We start from the raw sequence: 26,682 nt of genomic DNA, 5'->3' as shown, positions 1-26,682 counted from the left end.
TTGAAGAAATTATAAGGCAGCCACGGGTAGAGATTAACCAACTGTTTTTTTTGTAGGGATCTCTAAAGCAACTGCTTATAAATTGTATCCAACGGAGTGCATTTTTCATAACTCCGTGTGGACTGCATCGAAGGATGTTGTGAAATCATAACTCCATTTGCACAACTTCCAAAATTTTTTGCTGTGTGGGCCATCGTTCTGATTTTGCATGACCTCCGTATTTCCGTCATCATTTAAGTGTGTATTAAAATATGGTGATAATACTCCTATGGCAACTCCGTATATGCTTGATTACCAAAAATTCATCAAAGTAATTGCGTACTTGGTAACATTGCAACACAACATTTTTCACAAATTTTTCGATCGAGGATTGTTTTTACGCGTTTCGAAGAAAAAGTATAGAAATTCTGCAAGTAAAACAGTCGAAACGCTTGTGAAAATATAAAAAAACAAATTCAAACGATAAGGGTAATAAAATTAATGATTTTGATAAGAATTGAAATAGAAAACTTGTCTAAACGCCGGTGAAAAATCTATGGAAACTTTTGAATGAAAAAAAATTATCTGCAAATTGATGTTAAATGCAATAGATGGTGGTGTGAGTGTTGTCTCTTTCATGTCGTATACGAAAGTAATGGTGGTGAAAAAAGAACAAGAATAGTATGCTGGGTTTTTGTGTGGAGAAAAGTGGGCGGTTTGTGTTAATGTTTTTTCATGTTTTCTACATGAAGCGAGCGATTTGTTTATGTGGCATACATTTTTGGAGGATTTAATGCTGGTTGTAAATATAATAAAGTATTTTGTGGAATTAAAGGTGACAGCAAATTTAGGAAAGCGGCTGAGAAATTGATAAGGGTAATAAAAATATCTGAGATTTGAGTGTGTATTTCTTCGGCTTTTTAGTGAGGATGATTAAGTGTGGTGAATTATAAAGACAAAATGAGACAGTAGTTTCCTTAATTAAATAACGACTGATATTATTGGTATTATTAATTAGCTGTGAACTTGAAATAAAATTATTTACATTTTTTACTACTTTTATACATTTATTTGTGTTTTTCTTTTATATCCCACTTTTATTTACTTTTGACATTTTCAACTCTTCTTCAGTTTTGTTTGTTTTCTACCTAAATGTCAAAAAACTGTGAAATTCACCACTACGTCTTTTTTTTTCATCTTCACTTGTCAAAAGTAGAAAATCGACAGTCATTTTTAGAGTTCTTTTCACATAAGTAAGCTGTAATCGGTTGGCAGAGATTTTTTATGTGTTCAGTGTGGAAAATAATTGATTTGTGAATAGTTTAAAGTAATTAATGGAAATATATTAAATGTTACAGCTATTTACAATTATTTAAATAGTTTGATAAAAACTACATTGAACCTACTTATAATCTGTTTATGGAAATTAAGAGGCGTTTTCAGGAAGTTGCTGTAAAAATTATATCCGCCCCTTTAGGCTTAATTTTTTCATATTTTAATAAACAGTTTTAAATTTTTACAATTTCTAGTTTGGGTTAATTTCCATTCAGCTATTCTTTTGACTAATTTTATGAATTGTTGTTGCTGTGTGCGTGAGTTACAAGCCAAATTAAAATAACAATTCCAATGAAAACGTAAATTTCACCTGTGTGTGTCACTAGAAGAAAATATTCAACAAAATAATAAAATCAATCAAAACCCAGTATAAAAAGTGTGAGTTACAATAGAAAAAAAATAATACAATAACAAAGAACCCTCAACTGGGTAACTGTGTGAGGGAGTGTGAGTGAGAAAGCCAGCAGTTTTACTTTTAGTCAAAGAGAGTTAGAGAAAAATATCAGTTAGTTCATCTTCGTTTATTCGTCGTGTACACGTAATTGACTTCTTTTTGTGTCATCATCACTGATTTTTTCGTGTTTTTTCTGCCTTTCATTACAACATAACCACCACCAACAAATAAAAAAATAAACCAATATCACCATTATATAGAGAGAAATAAACAAACAATTCAACATACCTTTGCAGTGTTGCATTTTTGAAAACGTCATTTATCAACAATCAACCAAGAAAGTCGAACAAAAGTGACAAAATAAACAACACATAGTTGTCTGTGCAACATTAACCAAGAAGAAGCAAGCAGAGCAGCAATTGTAAGCTAAAGGTGCACAAAATGACTCAAATATTACCTATACGCTTTCAGGAGCATTTACAGGTAAGTTTTTATGAAGATTTAATAAGAAATTTTGAAATAAAATTTACAACATATGTTTTGGGGGTCTTTCTCATTTCTAGTACACAATATTCATATCACTAAATTTTGTATTTACTTAAACACCCCTATTGTGTTTTATCAGTTAGTCCCTCCCCCCTTCCTGCATACATCACTTAAACAACTTGTTGCCAATGTTATCTACATACATTTGCCGCTTGCTGTTGTTTTTTTTTTGGTAAAGTTAAAATTCTCAGTGATTTATTTGTATGGAAACAATGAAAATATTTTTAACTAACTTTTTCTTTCATTCGCTAGCGAACCATCACATTCAATTAAACTTTGCATTACTATTCCAGCAAAGAGTTAGTCGCCAAGCCCGTCGTAACAGCAGCAGCCAGCCCAACATTCATACATTATCGCTCGCACAAAACAAAAGTACAACAATGTTTGACATGCATGAGTCACGCTTAAGTGAATATCAGTCGGCGTTTCCTTTAATTTTAAAAGTTGTGCAGCTTTCTCAACCCCACCAAAAAAGGTTTTGGCGGAGGTCTTGTTAAAAATAAAACAAAGAAATTTCTCATTTTGGCTTAGTTGATTTGCAACTGTTTTTATCCAAGCAAAGATCGTTACCATGTATCTGTGACGTATCCATAAGGTATGGACAAATTCATGACTTTGGTCAAGAGCAATGAAAAGACTCCACATTGAATATAAATGTAAAATCATGTTGGCTGAAATTGATATTCAGATGGAGATGCGTTCAATTAGTACGAAATTAGCGGCAATTCTTACTTAACTGTTGTTGCTGTAGCAGAATGAAACCTACGTAGAAGCATATGTTTGATGCACTACGAGTACACTAGGGTCTCGGGTCAATCCGGTACGAAGAATCCACTGCCGTCGGATTGAGCATAAACTGTTGTTGGATGTGTTGCTATGTTGTCATTAGAATCCTCAGAGTAAAGATAAATCTGGCAGCGATCTGTGATAAAAGTCTCTTCTAGGGTGTACCTAGAAAATAACAGGCGAGATAAGTCTTTAATTTAAGAACTTAGTACCTATGTGAGCTGCAATCACTAGTCTGGAATGCAAATCAATGGTCATTTGGACCTATCAATCATGCAGATGAGAAGTGTGGTGCAATTTTGTAAGTAGTAGAAGTTGTCGCTAAGATATACGAGTAGAAACAGCTTTCTTACGATTTTTGGCGCAGCCTACAGAAATTCAGTGATCAGATGGCCAGTTAAATAAGTATATAGTGTGATTCGATTATACTATTTGATCTGTAGAAACTCTTGTTTCCAATCTTTATACATCCTGAACGGCTGTATATCTTAGCTTTGTATTCCGTTCCATACATCTAGTGGTTCAAGATTGTAAAATTGTCCCGAAATGTCCCTTTCGCAGACCGGTTTGATTGTTCTACTGACAAAGTTCAAATTTTGTTCATTAGATATCTCCACTGATTGGCATAGATAGGAAGAAAACGGCTGCCGGCGCGGTCTACAGAAATTCAGTGGTCAGATGCCAGTTAAATAAGTGTATAGTGTGATTCGATGATCCTATTTGATCTGTAGAAACTCTTGTTTCCAATCTTTATACATCCTGAGCGGCTGTATATCTTAGCTTTGTATTCCGTTCCATATATCTAGTGGTTCAAGATTGTAAAATGGTCCCTAAGTGGCCCTTTCGCAGACCGGTTTGATTGTTCTACTGACAAAGTTCAAATTTTGTTCATTAGATATCTCCACTTATTGGCATAGATAGGAAGAAAACTGCTGCCGGTTGTTAAATAACCTCATCCTCTATATTCGTAAAAAAATTACCAATTGGGCAAGGTGTTTGAAGGATTTATTTTAGTACGAAAAGAAGTAGGGGAATACAATTATAGAATTATATTATATACAATTGTAGGTAACAAAACACGTTTTGGATTTTTCCACCTCAATTTTTAGGCGTTTGTGAAGTGTGCCTAATTATTACCCAGAGAGCCCAAACAACTCTGTCTACATAAAAAATTACCAATTGGGCAAGGTATTTGAAGGATTTATATTAGTATGAAAATAAGTAGGGGAATACAATTATAGCCCTGTAACAAAGTGTGTCAGGGGTGGACCTCAATATTGGGATAGTTCGCAGAAAGTTTTCCAGGTTTCTCTAGAAAAAACTATGTAGTCAAGATCACAACGTCTATCCGATATAATGCGCAAATGTGTCAAGCTTTTGTGAGGGAGGAGGAGGAAGGAGTTGCCCGATATAGTCCGAACTAGATTGAAGGATTTTTTGAGAATTTGTAAAATTTGTGCTGTAGGCGGGACCACACGGAGTACATTTATTACAAAATTTCAAACCCGATCGATTATAAACAAAAATTTTCAACTTATGTGAGTAACAATTTCCCGATATCCGAACAATTACAGAGTGTCCTTTAATTGAACATTTACGACCAAATCTAATATAAGGACTCCATGACCGGTTCTAGACAAGTCTTTTTGGGTTGGTTTCTTTATTTTTATGTTTCAGCCACCAACTTTTAATTATCATGTTCAATATAACAATATTTCATGGTTAAGAACCTATATAATTGAATTATTGCACTTTAAACTATACGCATTAATAATTACAGATGACCCATGAGTTCCTTTGGAGTACACCGATTTAAATTGTTAGCGACAACAGTGTTCTCCTGCATGTTTTTTTTTCACATGAATACCCCCACTATGTTCTTTCCTGCCTAATCTAAGAGATATGTGCTTGCTTACTTGGCAATTAATATTAATGGCAACTATTCTTTATAACCGGAGAGAAAAATGTGCGTTTTTATGCAGTAAATAAAAGTCGAAAGGCAGGGGTTTGTCACAATAATAGTACCTCACTATTCACCCCAACACTTTGACCCCCTTCGACTCCTTTTATGCTGTAGTGAGAGAGAGAGAGGTTAATTTTATAAACCATGAATGGACATTGGAGATTATGACACCGTTATTTTGCTGTAATGTGATTTGAAAGCCTATGATGTTCTATTTATGCGTATCCATGTGCCTATCCAACAGACGTAGAAAAAAAATGTCAAACAAAAAGTAAGATTGGAAGTAGAGTGCAAAGACAATAAGATTATCACTGACGACTATCTGAGTTGTTGTTGAGTGGTTTGTCGTGTAGGGACACCTTTTCAATGCAAGATAATAAAAAAGTTGCCTATATTAGTCAAATGCAACAAAAACAAGACAATATGGAAAATATTTAGCGCATGCGCTATTTATATGTAGAGCAATAACCGTTAGACAAGTTACAGAAACTGATGGTAGGTAGGTAGTGTTTTGTATCACAAAGTGTGTAATACTGTCTGATGCTACATAGACAAAACATGAAGACAGATGTCGTTCATAGTGTTTTTTTCTGTTGTTGATTTTATTTACATGTCTACAACAATGGATTAATTGCCTTCTCCATCTCTTCTAACAACTTTAGGGAAACATAATACTGCCAATATGGCTCATGGTTTATTTAACAGAATATCGATAAAGAAACTCCTTGAATTCCTTTACATAATGATGAAATTCGTTTATGTGCGCGCCTCCAACGCTTTTTTGTGTCTTGTGAATGCTAAAATGTGATTACATATTGCAAAATGATTCCGGGACAATGAATAATGAATCAATAACAAATTTTCTCTCGAGTTATTTTATGGATGGGTAGGAAGCGAGATTTCACACTTATTGTTTGTTCAAGAAGTAACAGCATCTTATTAGTTTCATAAAGGGTAAATATTTGATGATGCTTTGATTTTAGGACGAACGACCAGAAACTGTTACTTCGATGGCTTTATATTCTAAACAGAACATTTTGTTCCAAAAGCCGAACTAAGAATAGATCTCCAAACGCGCCGAGTTCCTACTTCATCAGTTTTGGATGTCATATTTTGTAATATCAGCTTCAACTTGTTCATTCCATCGGAGTTTTGGGACGAGCCGTCTTTATCCATCCTATTGCCATGTGCCAGCCCGTTATTCAACATACTGTGCGGCAATCAACGTTAATGCATATTGGTCTTTCGAAGAATTTTTCAATCGAACGCACCAATTTCTGCCTCATCTGCTTGCTTTGGATCCATACAGAAGTATGTGTAGTATCAGTAGAGTTGGGCAATTGAAAGATCTAGCTCACTGTCCTATGTGTAGTATCAGTAGAGTTGGGCAATGGAACGCCCTAGTTCACTGTCCTAGTTTCAGACGATTTGAGTCGATTTAGCAATGTGCGTCTGTCTATCTGGCTGGAACGCACGATAACTCTCGAACTGTTGAACCGATTTGGCCTTCGTAATATTTTGTCCAAACTCTGTTTAAGTTCTAAGATGAGCCATCATATCGGTCCACTCATTCGGGCAATCCCACGGCAGCGGGTTCTTTCGTACCAGATTGACCCGAAACCATAGTATTTCGGCCAGCGGCTGCCAACCCAGCATCAAACCTATGCTTCTACGTAGGTTTTTATGCTGCTACAACAACAACAACTCATTCGGGTACCTCCCACACAAATTTTCGAATAAGTTCAGTTCAAGACGTGCACTCCAATCGCTTTGATTTGTGTCGTAATAATTTGTATTCGCTGCCTTCATACTTCCTGACCCGAAAACAAACCCTATGGCACCAAGTATACTGGAGTCCACTATAACTCTCGAACTGATCAACCGATTTTCCAAACTTAGTTTAAGTTTGGCCAATATCTTCTTCTGGTACCTCCCCCTAAAATTAAAAAAAAAATTACTTAAATGGTGCACGCTATATCTGTTGAAGAGAGCAACCGATTTGGTCCAAACTTTGGATCTCCTAATAGTTTGTCTATATTCGAAAATGGTCCATATCGGTCTCCACCTTAGGGTACCTCCCCCACAAAAGTTCGATATTTTTGTTTAAGTGCTCGAAGATCCTTTGGAAATTTATACCGATGCTACTCGTTTTGGTCCTGCTTACAGCGATATTACAGTGCTGCTCAAAACATTTGCAACTCAGATGCCTATATCACATTCAGTCTATTTTTAGGGACACTTTGAGTTTTGAAATATGTTTGTTTTTGTTATTTGATATTTTATTGACCATATTTTCATGATTTTAAAAGGATTATTCAGTTATGAACACTTATGTTTGAAAAATGTGTAAAATATCGGAGAAACACATGTTTTAGCCTGCTCAAAACATTTGCAACTCCGTTGTACGAATATCAATTAGTTCATTTTTGACGAGTTTTTTTGTATTGATTGGCATCAAATTGTTTTTAATTGGAAGAAGGGGTCAAAAAACTGTCATGAGGAGTACATTTTATCCCACATATGTTTACTTTTGATAGACAAGTATGCCGAAAAAAAGACATGTCTAATTTTTTAAGAAAAATTTAAATTATGACCAGAAATTTTTATTAACGCATTGCTAAAATAGTAATTTTTGAAAATTGTGGATCCAACGACGTCCAAAAGTAAACATTGGAACATCATAATATCTAAAACAGAGCTGTATACCGCGTAAAAAGAACTAAAATCGCCATAAGATGGGAAGGAGATGCAAGGACAACAACATCTACCGCAGGGGATTATCAAATAATTATACAAATTATTAAGCAGATCTCTCAGAGGTCATCAACAGATGTTAAAAAAGACTTGACACCGATAAATATATACAAACACCTCCGATACATACCAAGGACACCGGTATACCAAAATAGGCAAATTTTGGGAAAACAGTAATTTCCAGGAAAATTTTTTTTGGAATTTTTCATAGAAATTATTCAAAAAATGTGTGGTTCTGTTTTTGGAGTAGTAAAACCGAATACTTCTCCTCGATATAAATCAATACTTAAGTTATATGACTTAAAAAAATTTAATTGATCACCAGAATGAAAGATAATAGAACTTGTCCCCTTATACGAAAAAGTTGACCCAAAATGTAGAAGGTGCTTTATATTGCCCTGGAGGTATTTTTATGAACAGAAATGGGACAGGATACATGAGGTCGAGATATTTATCAGATCCAAGAACTAACCGGACAGGTAGCTTGTCAAAATCTCACCATGTACACTCCAGAATTGTCGTATAACAGAACGTTTTGGCATAATACCGCTTCTAAAGGTATATATAACCACGTAAAACTAGTAATTTTTTTGAAAATATGCTTAAGTTATTATCGGACCCAATTAGCTATAGTAGTCTAAATTCGTATAGGAGGTTCCGGGACTCTAATCTGGACTCTAAACTATTAAATATCGAATAAAACCTTGGTATTTAACAATTATACTTAGATCACAGGATTCCAAAGGATATATTAATTTATTTAGTTAACTGGTTCCCTTTACGATGTCTCCAGATAATAAATAAAATGTTTAATTCATAATATATAATCAAAACAAAAATAATTTCTTCAGATTTTGAATCAAATTTTCTCAGTTGCAAATGTTTTGAGCAGAACCAAAAGTGAGTTAGAGCTTTGTTTTATATATTTGTTGTAAATAAGTGACATTTTTGCAAATTAATTTTTAAATCTTTAAAAAGGATTCAATAAACAATCAATCTGCAAAAATATTGGCATTTCAAATCCACAAACTACCTCAGAACTATATAAAATATGAACTAGTGATTCCAGTTGCAAATGTTTTGAGCAGCACTGTATATTTTTCTTGGGCAAGTTCCTCCTCTGATACACTTGTGAGTATTAATCCTAATTCACATTTTTGTCGGCAATGGCCGACTGATACTTTTTTTACTTGTTTATTCAAAATATTCTCAGGTCTTCAATAAGTAGACCTTGATTTTATGTGAAGACTTCTCGTTTTCAATGAGCAGACATTCCCACTTTTATGAGGTCTTCTACGAGAATTCCTTCTGTTATGTATTTTATGAGAAAGTCTTCTGCAATGAGAAACCTACAAAACAATATTCTATTGAAGACCCTCTGCTATTCTTAAAAAACTTATGAGGAGACATTGTTTGCATTATTACTTAGTACTCTTTTGAGAAGACTCTGTGATTAGACTTTTGGGATTTTATGCGAAGACTTTTAGCCTTCAAGAAGAACTTCATGTATGATATAGAGGGTTATATAAGACCAAATGAAGGTAATTAGGTCTTCTCATTGAAAAGAATAATGTCTTATCATAGAACACTCGAAACTTTAATCTTTAACTTTAATTAAATTGAATTAATTAGATATATAACTCGAGTTTCGCCCGTATCATTAGTTCCTTATGTAATATAGCTATAATTATAAATAGGTACCTATTTACAACAGCACATTTTCGGTGACCGGTTTTGAGACATCTCATGAGTGCTAAGTATTCACACATTTTACTTCCAAGCTCAAGGTGTTTATAAATGTTTAATTTAATAGTTAAAGCGTGTCCAGTGGGTTTGCATACTTGTCTTCGTTTTTCTTTTAGGTTCTAGTTTTTGTAAATCACACTGAATGTGTGCAGTGCGTAAAATTATATAAATTTTTCTCTGCTGCGGTTTCTTTTGTCACAATTCGTTTCTATATCCATTCAAAATTTGAGGCAATACAATGCATAAATGAAAGGAGGGATTCCGTTATTTGTGAAAGGGAGAGAGAGAGGTGAATTGTGGGTGACAGAGTGTAGTTTTGTGCTTATTTTGTCATTCATTGTAATTGCTGTTGTTGCTTTTACTGTTTATTTCTAACCATAACTCATTTGCTAAGCTTTTTCTTTATGTATATTTTTATTTCTTCATTGTTATTTTGTTGTTTGCTGCTTAAAACCAGTTTTACTTCAATTGAATTAACAAAAAAAAAAAAAAAAAAAAAGAACAACAATGCTAGCAACAACACAAATTGAGGTTAAAGAAGACCTCTTGGCACTGAGACGTATAGTAGAGCTTCACAAGAAAAGCATGATTAACAATTCATAGAGTCTTTTTCTATGAATATCGTGTTTGTGTGCCGTATCCTCTCTTCTCAATCACTGATTGTAACTGAGATGACTACTTGACTGGATGACAGACAGGCAGCCCAGCCGACTGGTGACTAATACACTGTTACGTTTTAATGCATATGACACGGAATGACAGTAGAAAACACGTAAATATTTAAAATGAAAAAAACCTACAACATGAAAAAGCAGAAAACAAAAGCCGGCTTTATAATGTTAATAAGCACTTGAACGATAAAAATCAAATGGAAAAGGAAATTGTAAAAAGTCAAAAACACAAAATTTGGAGAGGCAAACACTCGGTTATGTTTACTAGTGGGAGAGAGTTGGATTATTGTGTATTTTAATGGGGAAAATATATTTCTAATTCATTAAATTTATGTCACAGTGCAGATAAGGTAAAAACTATTCCTGTGGCTAAAAAACAAAATAGAAATTTTAATAAACCTTAACCACTTACGGAGAAAGAGGATGAGTCGGTTATGTTTGAAGAAAGAAGTAGGAAAGATTTATATTTTTAAGATATTCAATTGACCACAACCATGTCACAGACTACATATAAAAACGTTATATCATGCTCCCAAATAATAGCATATTTGTCATTCCGAATGGTATTTGGCGGACTCCGTAGAATGTTGAAATTGTATTTCAAAGGAAAAAAGTAGACTTTCAAAGATCAAATCTAAGTTGTGTTGTTAATTCTTTCCCTTCGAAGCAAACATATTTTGGTCATATCTTTCCTTTACCGACCCACCGCAGAAAAATATGAAAAAATCACTACAGATAGTGCTTTTCATGCCGATTCCAACGATATATTTCTTTTGTTGGGGAAATGTATACTTACCGAGATATAGGCCTCCGAAGTTCCGAAAATTCCCTTGTTTACTTGGGGAAAAATTTATTTATTTATTTATAGAATTTATCTTATATTTAATATAAGATAAATTGGGAGAATAGCATTAGCAGCATAGGTCATCAGCTAGAAAAATTTATGATTTCAAAAAAGTTTGTTCGCGTAGCCGAAATTCGCACCTGTCCATAGGAGAAAGTCTTAAATCCCCGGCCGAAGGCCGGCTACTTAAGATAACTTACGATTTAAAGGAAATTTTTGTATTTTTTTCTGCGAAGTGTCGGTAAAGGAAATTTGTTCCATATTTTGTATTATTTTTTTATTCAGCACCTCTTCTCATTTAATTTTGCATTACTTTTTTTCAAAAAAAAAAAAAAAAAAAAAAAAAAAAAAAAAAAAAAAATGTGTTGTGAAAAAGCAACCTTGAACCCACCGCATTCCCTTTAAATTCCTTTTATTTCAAAACAAAATCATCGTCACCAAACAACTAAAAATAAATATTTTCCTCTAGGCAATTTTACATTCTCAAATTGCTCTAATGAATAGATAGATTTGTAGACAAGAAGGAAATAAAAACGACAATTGTTTAGAAATTCTGGCGCCAGCATAATTTTGCTTTCTTTGTTTCTTGATATCCATTCCAACAAGAAAATTGAAAGAAGAAAGGAAAAAAGAGTGAAAAATCTTTCGATTAAAACATTTATTTTATGAAAGCGAAAAAAGAAACAATGCATGTTGTGTTGATGGCGATAAGCACAGGAAAATTAAGTCGCCAGCTTTTTGAAAAAAAAAAATAAATAAATAAATAAAACACAATGGCAATGACACGGATAATAAATACGCAATGAAAATATGGATGAAAAAATATGCAATTACAGTGCAAGATGCAAAACATTTTCTAAAAGTTTGCTGCTACGCCCTTTGGACCGGTTATGTTGTTTTGGAGACCACCGTTGCTTAGTTTGTAGACAGAAACTGAAAGAAAATATATGTCACTATCCAGGATATTTCAATAAACATGACATAGTCTAATTCAAGGGGTTCGTAATGCCCTAGAGATATAATAAATAGACTGTGAATAAGTATAACCATGGTACAAGAAAGAAGGTGATACAATAATTCCAACTGATTTGCTGTCAAAACGTATTTTTAATCAAAAATAAATAACAAATATGAGAATAGTTATTGTATAGCGGTTTTTGGGACCGCTCATGGCCCTATGCTAGGTTACTGTATTTGTCAAATAAAAATTAAATATTTCTCTTCTATAAAGAATATCTGTGTACTTACTTACACTGCCGCTCACTTGAATAGAACCCCCCTGCAAAATTTTTTTCATCCTCCATTGTTTCCGAATTATACAAGATATGAAGTTTTTAAGTTTTATTATATTTTGCTTCATGTGTTTGGAGCAAACTTAGTCATTCATTTGCATTCAAATCCAATTTGTATAAGAATTATGCAAGGAAAACAAAATAAAGTCAAAAATTGAAGTAAAAAATTTGGCTCATTTGAATAGAACCCCCCTTTAAAACTTGGGAATACAGAAAGATTGTATTCGAATATCGATGCATATTCACTCTATATTAAAAACGAAGTAATTTTAGTAATATTCAGTAAAAGTATATCCTTCCTGATTAAGGATACACCCGTATATCCTGCTTTGGCAAGGATTTTTTAAATAATCAGGTGTAATGCCTAATAAAGCTTGCTTTTTTCATTCAACAAGTTTATTTTTGGAAGCGTGCTGTCTCCTTTAGTCGTATATTTTACGCATAAGCCATTCCCATACATTTTAGAGAACATTTACCACTGTAGAATATGGCGGCCCCACAAGGATATTCGCATTTCTTTTTAAAATTTAAAGTTTTGATGACTCGAAGGGTACAAAAGTTTATAAAATCGTGATGAAATTTCCACGCGGGATATCCGAAAATGCTTCTCACTATTGGAAATGCCTGTTTTAGAACTCCTTTATAAGTTGTCGTGCGCATTTAGGGTGAAGTAAATTGACGCCCACGTCCTTAATAATTAGTAATGCGTTCCAGCACCATAAAAGCATATTCATCGCTACAAAAACAATTTAGAAGAATGTCTTCCAGTCAATAGACGCGAAAAAAATAGTTATACAGTTATGCAATTGTTTACTTAATGAGGATAGTCCTTACTAATTATGAAGAACTTGGGCGCCTAATTCTTTCACCTTAAATGCGCACGAAGATTTACAAAGGAGTTCTAAAACAGGCATTTCCAATAGTGAGAAGCATTTTCGGATATCCCGAGTGGAAATTTCATCACGAATTTATAAACTTTGTACACTTCGAGTCATTAAAACTTAAAATTTTGGAAAGAAATGCGGATATCCTGGAGGGTCCGTCATATTCTACAGTGGTAAATATTCTATAAAATGTATGGGAATGGCTTATGCGTAAAATATACGACTAAAGGAGACAGCACGCTTCCAAAAATAAGCTTGTTGAATGAAAAAAGCAAGGTTTGTTGGCCATAACACCTGATTATTTAAAGAATCCTTGCCAAAGCAGGATATACGGGTGTATCCTTAATCAGGAGGGATATACTTTTACTGAATATTACTGAAAGTACTTCGTTTTCAATATAGAGTGAATATGCATCGATATTCTAATACAATCTTTCTGTATTCCCAAGTTTTAAAGGGGGGTTCTATTCAAATGAGCCAAATTTTTTACTTCAATTTTTGACTTTATTTTGTTTTCCTTGCATAATTCTTATACAAATTATATTTGAATACAAATGAATGACTAAGTTTACTCCAAACACATGTAGTAAAATATAATAAAAATTAAAAACTTCATATCTTGTATAATTCGGAAAAAATTGACGTTGAAAAAAATTTTGCAGGGGGGTTCTATTCAAGTGAGCGGCAGTGTACTTAGCTGGCCTTTTACAGAACATTTGTTCCACAAGCCGAACTAAGAAAAAATCTCCAATCCTCTCTGTTTGCTGCTGTATTTTCCCAATCTGGGATATGTAGCTTTGTGATATCTCGTTTCACTTGTTCGCTCCAACGAAGCTTTGGCCTTCCAGATCTGCGAGAACCTCCATGCGGCCCGTATTTATACGCCTTTTTAGCGGGTTCATCATCACTCATTCTTATAACATGGCCTAGCCATCGCAATCGTTGTATCTCGATTCGTTCAACTATATTGATGTCATTGTATAGTTGATACAGCTCGATGTTCATACGACGCCGATATTCGCCGTCAACACAGATTGGCCCGTAGATCTTTCGAAGAATTTTTCTCTCAAACACACAAAGCACTGCCTTATCTGCTTGAGCAAGTACCCATGCTTCGGAACAATACATTAGCACGGGTTGTATCAGTGTTTTGTACAGTGTTATTTTTGTTTGACGAGAGGTGGCTTTATTCCTAAACTGCTTACTCAGCCCAAAGTAGCATCTGTTAGCCAACACTATTCTTCTTCGTATTTCACAACTGATGTTATTTGTTGTGTTTATGGCGGTGCCGAGGTAGACGAAGTCCTTTACTACCTCAAAATTATAGGTACCAACATTCACAGATGGTGCGGTGTTTATGGACGTATTACGCGTCGATACCATCAACTTGGTTTTTACGCCGTTTACTGCCAGACCAACTTTAGCAGATTCTCTTTCGACTTTTGCAAAGGTGTCAGTTACTTCCTTTACCGATCGACCCATGATGTCAATGTCGTCGGCATAAGCCAGTAACATGTGGCTGTTCGTGTATATCGTTCCATTTCTTTTGACCTTCGCGTCTCGTATGACCTTTTCCAGCAGGATGTTGAATAGATCACACGACAGGCCGTCTCCTTGTCTGAAACCTCTTTTGGTAGTAAACTCTTCGGAGAGGTTCTTTCCAATTTTAACTGAGGATCTCGTCTCAGTTGATGTCATTCTACAAAGTCGAATGAGCTTTGCAGGAATACCAAAATCAGACATGGCTTGGAACACCTTTGGACGTATAGGGCTGTCGAATGCTGCTTTATAATGGACGAAAAGATGGAAGGTGTCGATCTGCATTTCTTGGGTCTTTTCCAGGATTTGTTTCAAGGTAAATATCTGGTCAATGGTGGATTTGCCAGGTCTAAAGCCGCACTGATAGGGTCCAATAATTTCATTGACCATAGGCTTTAGTCTCTCACACAATATGCCAGATACTATCTTATATGCAATAGGGAACAGACTTATGCCCCTATAATTGGAGCACACAGTCTTATCTCCCTTCTTGTGGACTGGACATAGGATGCTCACGTTCCAATCGTCGGGTACGCGTTCTTCCTGCCAGATGGTGCTAACTACACCATTTTCACATGTAATTCGAAGAATTTCAGTTGTAATTTGATTATTTCATTTGAAATTCGAAACATTTCACTTGTAATTTGAGAATTCCAATTGAATTTCGAATTATTTCATTTGTAATTTGAGAATTCCAATTGAAATTCGAATTATTTCATTTGTAATTTGAGAATTCCAATTGAAATTCGAATTATTTCATTTGTAATTCGAATTTTTCCATTTGTATTTCGAGTTATTCCATTTGTAATTTGAATTTTTTCATTTGAAATTCGTATTATTACATTTGAAATTCGAATTATTTTATTTGTAATAAAGACAAAAATACTCTCATTTCTTCTTTATACTAAGGTGAAGATAATCCAACCATAACGCTTAAATCAATAAAGGATCGTATTCATCTTAACTTAAAATTTTTTATGAAAATTATATTTTTGAGACTTTTTAAGCATTTTGTAATAATTAACTTTTTTCTCTAAAACTTATAGTTTTCCTGCAATCGGGTCTTCTTTTAAAAGTTCCAAAAACTTTGGAGGGTAACATAGGTGTATCCTTACATGCCAATCCCTTGGTTTTTGATTGGGAAAATACTCTTACTATATTCCTAACAAATCCCTGACTTTATATGATTCTAACATTTTTGAATAAACTTTTATCGCATATTTAAATTATTATTATTTATAATACTTTTCCACATCATTGTGTCGACGTTTTAAGTGTACGCTTCCAAAACCCTCTTAACCATCTGGGATGATCCACAACCTTAAAAAAAAAATGGATCATCGTTGCCACCACCCTTAATTTGAAAATATTTCAGATGCTTTGATTTTCAAATGTAATAATTCGAATTTCAAATGAAAAACTTCAAATTACAAATGTAACAATTCGAATTTCAAATGTAATAATTCGAATTACAAATGGAAAATTTCGAATTACAAATGAAATAATTCGAATTTCAAATGAAATAATTCGAATTTCAATTGGAATTCTCAAATTACAAATGAAATAATTCGAATTTCAATTGGAATTCTCAAAATACAAATGAAATAATTCGAAATTCAATTGGAATTCTCAAATTACAAGTGAAATGTTTCGAATTTCAAATGAAATAATCAAATTACAACTGAAATTACATGTGAAAATGGTGTAGCTGATGCATACACCTTATCAGCATGTCGCCTCCGGTTTTGAACAGCTCGGCTGGTAGGCCATCTGCTCCTGCCGCCTTATTATTCTTCAGCCGGTTTATTGCTGTCCTTACCTCATCTTGGCTGGGCGGTATACATTTAATACCATCATCTGGGATTGGATCTGTGGAATCTTCGCCGTCTTCACTGCTATCGGATACCAACAGTTTGGAAAAATGTTCTTTCCATATCCTGAGCACACTATCTGTATCAGTTACCAAATTACCTTGTTGATCTCTACAGGAGGATATTCCTGTACCAAAGCCATCAGTTTTATGCTTCACTCTTTGGTAGAATTTTCGGACTTCGTTCTGTCTCCTGTACATCTCTGTGAAGCTGGAGACCAGATGTTTTAACCTCCGACCAACTACAAAACCGCAACCAAACTCATGCTTTGTGTCATGGCAGCTATAATACAGTGCGTCACCTTTAGGTGTTGTTGTGACATCTTTCCCAGTCCATCGTATTTCCTGTACGGCAGTAATATCGGCTTTGTACTTTCCAAGTACGTCTGCCAATGCGAAGACTGCACCTTCTCTATAAAGAGTGCGAACATTCCAGGTGCAGATTCGCAGATCATGGTCCTTAAAACGTTTGCGGGGTTCGTCAACTTTATAGGGGTTTGTTTTTCTTTTCTTTCGTTTTTTCATAGGCTGTTTTTTTCTAGGGGAGGGTTACTAACCCGACGCCGAAACCCAAGTTTTTAACGTTATTACGAGTGAACGCGCGGCACATGTTAGCTCACTACCTTTAACGGGTGTTAAAGGCAGTTCCCCAGGTGACACCACGGGGAGGATAAATCCTGGGCTTTGCCATGTTAAAACCGGTCAGGACCGTTCCTTGGTATCTTCCATCCCCTACGTCACCCTAAAGAATATCTGTGTACAACATCTTTATTTAAGCTTCGCGATGAATGTATAACCGTTTTTTCTAAAATTTGTGGATATTTCACGCAAATAATTTTTACAGCAAATGAAGACTACAGCCTGAATTAGCTTTTTGGATCACCTTCTTAAATTTGCTTTGAGTATAACCACAGGCACAAGCCAATTCTATTTGTAGCTCTATGAAATTTTCACCGAATATAGTGTTGAACACAGTTATAGACTAGATCTAATTGGCTGGAGCACTCAGGAAATGCTAGTTATCATTACCCTGAAGCACTGGCGTAGCCTGGGGAACCGCGAAGTGCGTTTAAAACTATGCAGTCTAAGGATGTCTAATCGCCTACAGTTCGCAGACATCGAAATTATAACCTCTGATTTGGACTACGGACAACGTTTTTATTTAGTTTTTTTTTTCTAAAAATTGCAATATTCTTTGTACGACATTTTGATATTTGCAATTAGTCTTTGTTTTTTTTCCTTTCTTCGTATAAGAAATTTTATTTCTGCTGGCGCGCTTTGTTTCTGCAAATCTTTATTTGTTTATTGAAAAAATTATTAACCAAAAAGTTGATTGCACTTTTGGTGGAGGATAACATCATCATATGTCATGTGCGGCTTTCGAGCATTTTGATTCTACTGAAATGATGCCATGCAAAGTTTACTTGCACTGATAAAGAATTTGTTCTGGTTATACTGACGCTGATGGAGACGGCGGTACTAATTGCTTTTGTTTGATTTCTGTTGTATTCTTCTTGTTTTTGATTTCTTATCAGCATTATTTTATTTTTAATTATTCAAAATTGTATATCGTGGTCTGAACATAATATTTGGAAGATTTTATATTTGTGATTTGAAACCTATTTCCTGAAAAAAACGCATTTCAAATTATTATCAATTTTGTAAACATTTCTTTGTTTATTTAGAAACGAATCTTGACCTTGAACTTTTTCAATTGTTTAGAAGAAAGAAATGCATTTTATTTAGTTTCGTCTGTGCCTTTGTGATTTCGCTTATTTTCTTATCTACTTTTATTACGAATATTATAGGCCTCAATAAACATATGCATTTTAGGGGTCTAATTATAGCAACACACAAGTCTAGTGATGAATGACGTTCGCCTCTGTGTTTGGTTTTTCGTTCCTTTATTTCATGCAAATGAAGAGCAAAAACATTGCAATGCTGTATTGGGAAGTAGGCTTTTATCTTTCCATTATCCTTGCATACTTCCATTGTTTTATTTAAGAATTTCATATATAGGTTTTTATATACGAGCTAAATGGACTGGCTGTAGTCTCTATACACTATAAAGTGATCTACTTTTCAGCATCTTTGTTCGTCTATTAAGACCCCATATCTGTCTTTGAATACTCCCGTTTATGTCAGATTCCCTTCTTACCTACATTACAGATTTCCTTCTGGACTTCTATAAATATTTCATCTGCTCGTCTATAAAGCCTCCCTTTCACTCTTCTATAAAGACCACACTTAGCTCGTCTAAGAATTCTCCCTTCTACTAGTGTATAAAAAGTCCCTTTCGCTCGTCTAGAAGGACATTCTTTCTCAATTCAATTGATCTGAAACCAAAAGCGTTTCATCCAACAGCTGTGCCAACACAGCATCAAACCTATGATGCTACAACAACAACATTCAATGTCGCTCGTCTATAAAGAACACTTTTGATCGTCTATAGGAACTCCCTTTCGTTGGTCTATAAATTCTCCATTTCGATCGCTAATACTCCCTTTCGCTATAATATTAAGACTCCCTTTCTCTCGTATATGCATTCAGCTCGTCTAAAAAGACTCCCCTCAGCTCGTCTATAAAGACTCCTTTTCGCTAATCTATAAAAACAAATTTCGCTCTTGTATAAAGAATCCCTTTGGCTCGTCCTCCTCCTTTCAGCTGGTGCAGAAAGACTCCATTCGGCTCGTCTATAATGACTCACTTTCGCTCGTACATAAAGATTTCCTCTCGCTCGTAAATAATCTCGTTCGCAAGTATATAAAGACTCTCTTTTGCGCGTCTATAAAACCTAATCTTCGCTGGTTATAAAGACTCTTTTTTTTTGTTTATGAAGTGCGAAAGGGACCGCTCTTCTATAAAAACTAGCTTTCCCTTGTCTATAGAGACTACCTTTCACTTGTCTATAGAGACTCACTTTCGCTCGTCTATAAAGAATCCCTTTTCCCCCGGTCTTAAAGATCCCTTTAACTAATCACTTCTGACCACTTATAAATACTCACTTCTAGTCTATAAGAATTCTTCTCTCTCGAGATAGAGATCCCCAAAAAATTTTTATTTTCAATTCCTTTGATTTATCAATATTCTAATCGCATTTCTTTTCTTCTTCTCTTTCCATTACAGCTCACAAATGTCGGTATTAATATCAATTCGATATCGTTCAGTACTCTTACCATGGAGTCTGACAAATTTATTTGTGTGCGTGAAAAGGTCAATGATACCGCACAAGTGGTCATTATCGACATGAATGACACAAACAATCCGACAAGACGTCCAATTTCAGCTGATTCGGCCATCATGAATCCAGCAAGCAAAGTCATTGCACTTAAAGGTAAGACATTACACAAAATATTATATAACTTCACTTTTTAATGCTTCTTCTCCTTCTCCTACCATTCCATAGCACAAAAAACTTTGCAAATTTTCAACATCGAAATGAAATCGAAAATGAAGGCTCATACCATGACCGAAGACGTAGTCTTTTGGAAGTGGATATCATTGAATACTTTGGCTTTGGTAACAGAGACCTCGGTATATCATTGGTCCATGGAGGGTGATTCGACGCCCCATAAAATGTTCGATAGACATTCCTCATTAAATGGTTGCCAAATCATTAATTATCGTTGTAATCCCAATCAACAATGGTTACTTTTGGTGGGTATTTCGGCATTGCCAAATCGTGTAGCTGGTGCTATGCAATTGTATTCGGTCGAGCGTAAGGTATCACAGGCTATTGAAGGTAGGTCATACTTCTTCGCATAATCATAATTCTTTTTTAATCAGTTTAATTTTTATTTAAATTTCAGGACATGCCGCCGCTTTTGCCTCGTTCAAAATGGAAGGCAACAAGGAACCTTCAACATTGTTCTGCTTTGCCGTACGCACTGCTACCGGTGGCAAATTGCACATCATTGAAGTTGGTGCCCCACCAACCGGTAATCAACCATTCGTTAAGAAATCGGTGGACGTTTTCTTTCCACCGGAGGCCCAATCTGATTTTCCGGTAGCAATGCAAGTTTCCTCTAAATATGATACCATTTATTTGATTACCAAATATGGTTATATTCATCTTTATGACATGGAAACTGGCACATGTATTTACATGAACCGTATATCGGCCGATACAATTTTCGTTACGGCACCCCACGAATCAAGTGGTGGTATTATTGGTGTTAATCGTAAGGGTCAAGTATTATCGGTGACTGTGGATGAAGAACAAATTATACCCTACATTAATACGGTATTGCAAAATCCTGACTTGGCTTTGCGAATGGCTGTACGCAACAATCTATCCGGTGCTGAGGAGTTATTTGTGCGCAAGTTTAATAAGCTGTTTACCGCCGGACAATATGCTGAAGCTGCCAAGGTTGCTGCCCTGGCACCTAAGGGTATTTTGAGAACACCCCAAACCATACAGCGTTTCCAACAGGTGCAGACGCCAGCTGGTTCCACAACACCACCTCTATTGCAATATTTTGGTATCCTTCTGGATCAGGGTAAATTGAATAAATACGAATCCCTGGAATTGTGTCGTCCTGTCTTGTTGCAAGGCAAGAAACAGCTTTGCGAAAAATGGTTGAAGGAAGAGAAATTGGAATGCAGCGAGGAATTGGGTGATTTGGTTAAAACTTCAGATCTCACTTTGGCCCTGTCCATTTACCTAAGAGCCAATGTACCCAATAAGGTCATACAATGTTTTGCCGAGACTGGGCAATTCCAAAAGATAGTATTATATGCCAAAAAGGTGAACTATACACCCGACTATATATTCCTTTTGCGTTCCGTTATGCGCACCAATCCAGAACAGGGTGCAGGTTTTGCCACAATGTTGGTGGCCGAAGAAGAGCCATTGGCTGATATCAATCAAATTGTTGACATATTTATGGAACACTCCATGGTACAGCAGTGTACAGCCTTTTTGTTGGATGCCCTGAAGCATAATCGTCCCAATGAGGGTGCCTTGCAGACACGTCTATTGGAAATGAATTTGATTTCTGCACCCCAGGTGGCTGATGCCATTTTGGGTAATGCCATGTTTACCCACTACGATCGTGCTCACATTGCCCAACTGTGTGAAAAAGCTGGTTTATTGCAACGTGCTTTGGAACACTACACCGATTTGTATGACATCAAACGTGCTGTTGTCCACACCCATCTTTTGAATGCTGATTGGTTAGTTGGATTCTTTGGCACTCTGTCTGTCGAAGATTCTTTGGAATGCCTCAAGGCTATGTTGACTGCCAACATTAGGCAAAATCTACAAATTTGTGTTCAAATTGCCACCAAATACCACGAACAATTGACAACCAAAGCTTTGATTGACCTCTTCGAAAGCTTTAAATCCTATGAGGGTTTGTTCTATTTCCTTGGTTCCATTGTAAACTATTCCCAAGATCCTGAGGTACATTTCAAGTACATCCAGGCTGCCTGCAAGACCAACCAAATTAAAGAAGTTGAAAGGATTTGCCGAGAATCGAACTGCTACAATGCCGAAAGGGTAAAGAATTTCCTCAAGGAGGCCAAACTGACCGATCAATTGCCCTTGATTATTGTGTGTGATCGTTTTGATTTTGTCCATGACTTGGTTTTGTATTTGTATCGTAACAATTTGCAAAAGTATATTGAAATCTATGTGCAGAAGGTTAACCCATCCAGATTGCCTGTTGTTGTTGGTGGTCTTTTAGATGTTGATTGTTCCGAAGACATTATTAAGAACCTGATTTTGGTGGTAAAGGGACAATTCTCCACCGATGAATTGGTGGAAGAGGTAGAAAAACGTAATCGCTTAAAGCTGTTGTTGCCCTGGTTGGAATCTCGTGTCCATGAGGGATGCATTGAACCTGCCACCCACAATGCCTTGGCCAAAATCTACATTGATTCGAATAACAATCCCGAACGTTTCTTGAAGGAGAACCAATACTACGATAGTCGTGTTGTGGGTCGTTATTGTGAGAAACGTGATCCCCATTTGGCATGTGTGGCCTATGAACGTGGCCAATGCGATCGTGAATTGATTGCTGTGTGCAATGAAAACTCCCTCTTCAAGAGTGAGGCCCGTTACTTGGTACGCAGACGTGATGCTGAATTGTGGGCTGAGGTCTTGGCTGAATCTAATCCCTACAAACGTCAACTTATCGATCAAGTGGTACAAACTGCTCTCTCCGAGACACAAGATCCCGATGACATTTCCGTTACCGTTAAGGCCTTCATGACTGCTGATTTGCCTAATGAGCTAATTGAACTATTGGAAAAGATTATTTTGGACTCTTCAGTATTCTCCGATCATCGCAATTTACAAAATCTCCTTATCTTGACCGCCATCAAGGCTGATCGCACCCGTGTTATGGACTACATTAATCGTTTGGACAATTACGATGCTCCCGATATAGCCAACATTGCTATTTCCAATCAACTTTACGAAGAAGCCTTTGCCATCTTCAAGAAATTCGATGTGAATACCTCAGCTATACAGGTTTTGATTGAACAAGTAAATAATTTGGAAAGGGCTTATGAATTTGCCGAAAGATGTAATGAACCTGCTGTTTGGTCACAACTGGCCAAGGCCCAATTGGACAAGGGTTTGGTAAAGGAAGCTATCGACTCCTACATTAAGGCCGACGATCCCAGTGCCTATATGGATGTTGTGTCCGTGGCATCACAATCTGACTCTTGGGAAGATTTGGTTCGCTACTTGCAAATGGCCCGCAAGAAGGCACGCGAATCTTACATTGAAAGTGAATTGATCTATGCCTATGCCCGTACTGGCCGCCTAGCCGATTTGGAAGAATTCATTTCTGGTCCCAATCATGCTGATATCCAAAAGATCGGTGATAGATGTTTCAATGATGGCATGTATGATGCTGCCAAATTGCTCTACAACAATGTCAGCAACTTTGCCCGTTTGGCCATTACATTGGTATATCTCAAAGAGTTCCAGGGAGCGGTTGATTCAGCCCGCAAAGCCAATTCCACACGCACTTGGAAAGAAGTCTGTTTCGCCTGTGTCGATGCCGAAGAATTCCGTCTGGCTCAAATGTGTGGTCTTCACATTGTCGTACACGCAGATGAACTCGAAGACTTAATTAACTACTATCAAGATCGTGGCTACTTTGAAGAACTCATTGCTCTACTCGAATCTGCCTTGGGCTTGGAACGTGCCCACATGGGCATGTTTACCGAATTGGCTATTTTGTATTCGAAATTCAAGCCCTCAAAGATGCGCGAACATTTAGAATTGTTCTGGTCTCGTGTGAACATTCCAAAGGTTTTGAGAGCAGCCGAATCGGCTCACCTTTGGTCAGAATTGGTATTCCTTTATGATAAATACGAGGAGTACGATAACGCTGTTCTGGCTATGATGGCTCATCCCACCGAAGCCTGGCGTGAAGGTCACTTCAAAGATATTATCACAAAGGTTGCCAACATTGAATTGTACTACAAGGCAATTCAATTCTATTTGGACTATAAACCTCTGTTACTCAATGACATTCTATTGGTATTGGCACCTCGCATGGATCACACACGGGCCGTATCGTTCTTTGCCAAAACGGGTCACTTGGCTCTAGTTAAACCCTATTTGCGTTCAGTACAATCGCTTAATAATAAGGCCATCAATGAGGCATTGAATGGTCTACTGATCGAAGAGGAAGATTATCAGGGTCTACGCAATTCAATTGATGGTTTTGATAATTTCGATACAATCGCATTGGCCCAGAAATTGGAGAAACATGAATTAACTGAATTTAGACGTATTGCTGCTTATCTGTATAAAGGTAAGCATTATTGATTATTTTATTATGTTAGGAGATGTTGGACTAATTTGTGGGTTTCTTGTTTTTTTCTTTCAGGCAACAACCGCTGGAAACAATCAGTTGAATTGTGTAAAAAAGATCGCCTGTATAAGGACGCTATGGAATATGCCGCCGAATCTGGTAAACAAGAGATTGCCGAAGAACTGCTGGCCTGGTTCCTCGAACGTAATGCCTACGATTGTTTTGCTGCCTGTTTATTCCAAGTAAGTAGGGGAGGTTAAAGATCTTGTTATATTTTGCTTGCCTTTTGTATTCCCATGCTGCGCTTGCTGGAGTATTTGAGGTATTGCTATGAAATTAAGTTCTGCAACAGATATGCGTATATGAAGACTGTCGGCGGCCTCACATTGAAGATTTCTGGAAAAGTCAATTTTTAAAACCTCCATCTGCGGTTCCTTCTAACCGACCTGGGTCTTTAACAAGTGACTCTGACATCCCACCTAATTTGTCTATCAAAGCTGCTTCAATAACAGTCTTCCGCTATGATTTCAAGAGGGATGATTTTGTCGGGATCATATCTCCCAACCCGTTAAGAATTTTTATTTAAATTAACAGGTTCTTGTGACATTTTGGTGGTGCCCTAACGAACCTAACTTTTAAATATAAAAATTTTATATTTATTGGAATAGGTTCAGGTTTTGTTATAGTCCGAATTATCATAACCACCATTTTTTTTTTTTTTAATCTAAATTTTTCTAAAATACGTTCTCTGATATGAATATGATCATCATGGTTGGGGGTATATTAGGTTCGATTCGTTCGAACAGAATCCCGTTCTTATATCTAATTTATTTATTATACAAACCTTGTTCCTTTCTTTTTCATATTTTTAACTCAAATTTCCTATTTTCAGTGCTACGATTTGTTAAGACCCGATGTTATTATGGAATTAGCATGGAAACACAATATTCTGGACTTTGCCATGCCTTATCTAATTCAAGTAAGTTTTAAATAAAAACTTCAAAACAACTACGACGATTTTCAATACTGACTCCTTATCATTTCTTTTGTTTTTAGGTTATACGTGAATATACCGCCAAAGTGGATAAACTCGAACAAAACGAAGCGCAACGAGAGAAAGAGGATGAAACTGTCGAACATAAAAACATTATTAGCATGGAACCTCAATTAATGATTACAGCTGGTCCTGCTATGGGTATACCACCACAGTATGCTCAAGGATATGCGACTGCTGGACAGGCGCCTGGTTATGCGCCCAACATGGGTTATCCCGGCTATGGAATGTAGGCTACTATTTGTCATTCGTTAAACTATGTGTAAAAACAACAACAAAACAAAAGAACCACGAATTAACAATAACAACAAAAACAAAACATCAACACAACAACAAACATCATTAATGTTAACGAAACAAAAACAACAAGATTCCATGTTTAATATAATTATTATTATTGCATATTATAATTTTTTTTCTTTAAAACAACAAATAAGTTCAATTCCAAAACGAAAGTTAAACAAACACTAGACCTCATATATTCAGCACACACAAAACCACAACATACTATCATTATTACAACTAATAACTACATATTTGAATTTTGGTAACAATTGTTGCAATACTGTTTTCTTTAAAATTTTGAAAATGTATGTTGGTTTTTTGTTTGTCTTACCTTCCATTAAATTATGCTTGTGGATTTATTATATTATATATTTATTTGTTGTTCTCCACTCGTATCCTATTCCTTTTCCCCCGTTTTTTATTTGTATTTATGTTTGCATTACATAAAATTAAAATTAAATTGATAATTTATCTATTATTCTCTACTTATTTGTTGTCGTCATTGTCTCGCCATTTGCCGTGGCATTGGAGAAATTAATGCAAAATAATATTAAATCTAGAGAAAAAAAACAACAAGATAAATAAACAAAAACGAACATAGTTTGAGAATATACATTTATTATATTATTATTATTTTTTATTTTACTTTTTATTATTCTCTGTAATAAGTTTAAAATTAATTAAAATTTAAACAATTTATTAGTAATGCCGCTCCATCAACAAAACAAAAACAAAGTTACAACAAAAATATACGCTCTATTATATAATCGAACGATAAAAAACCACTGTAATGATTTTATTTTATTTGTCTTCTCTAAGGAACGATTTCCCATTCTGTGTCCCTTTTTGAGTTGGGGAAAGGTTTAATCCACATAATTTTTCAGTAATGGGAAGCCAGTGAACAGTTTAATGTGCATTCTAAAAATGATTAGAATTGGGCAATATCGTTCAATTGAACGATCCGT

The 26,682-nt window shown here is 35.6% G+C and overlaps 1 protein-coding gene across 15 annotated transcripts; it reads left to right on the top strand.

Moving 5' to 3' along the window:
* Positions 1-289: 289 nt before the first annotated feature.
* Positions 290-26,330, top strand: Chc (clathrin heavy chain). Of its 15 annotated transcripts, none has more exons than XM_073975029.1 (9): positions 1,210-1,232; positions 1,509-1,692; positions 2,005-2,191; positions 19,730-19,937; positions 20,010-20,345; positions 20,413-24,378; positions 24,454-24,620; positions 25,271-25,357; positions 25,435-26,330. In XM_073975029.1, the coding sequence occupies exons 3-9, from the start codon at positions 2,150-2,152 to the stop codon at positions 25,663-25,665; spliced, it is 5,037 nt and encodes a 1,678-aa protein (XP_073831130.1). In that variant the 5' UTR covers positions 1,210-1,232; positions 1,509-1,692; positions 2,005-2,149; the 3' UTR covers positions 25,666-26,330. The 15 variants fall into 15 exon arrangements, with proteins under 15 accessions (XP_073831117.1, XP_073831118.1, XP_073831132.1 ...); XM_073975023.1 differs by having other exon boundaries at positions 1,969-2,191; XM_073975027.1 differs by having other exon boundaries at positions 1,210-1,306.
* Positions 26,331-26,682: the final 352 nt, after the last annotated feature.

This window comes from Musca autumnalis, unplaced genomic scaffold (genome assembly GCF_047663935.1).
Source record: "Musca autumnalis isolate F117 unplaced genomic scaffold, ASM4766393v1 scaffold_3, whole genome shotgun sequence".
In the NCBI taxonomy this organism is placed as follows: domain Eukaryota; kingdom Metazoa; phylum Arthropoda; class Insecta; order Diptera; family Muscidae; genus Musca; species Musca autumnalis.
The sequence above is the reverse complement of the archived record's forward strand: the minus strand, read 5'-3'. Positions and strand labels throughout refer to the sequence as shown.

Excerpts from the sequence above, each read along its gene's own strand:
- Chc (XM_073975016.1), top strand. The coding sequence starts at position 2,150 with ATGACTCAAATATTACCTATACGCTTTCAGGAGCATTTACAG. Across the intron at positions 19,938-20,009 it reads CAAAGTCATTGCACTTAAAG|CACAAAAAACTTTGCAAATT; the intron begins GTAAGACATTAC and ends ACCATTCCATAG. Across the intron at positions 24,379-24,453 it reads TGCTGCTTATCTGTATAAAG|GCAACAACCGCTGGAAACAA; the intron begins GTAAGCATTATT and ends TTTTTCTTTCAG.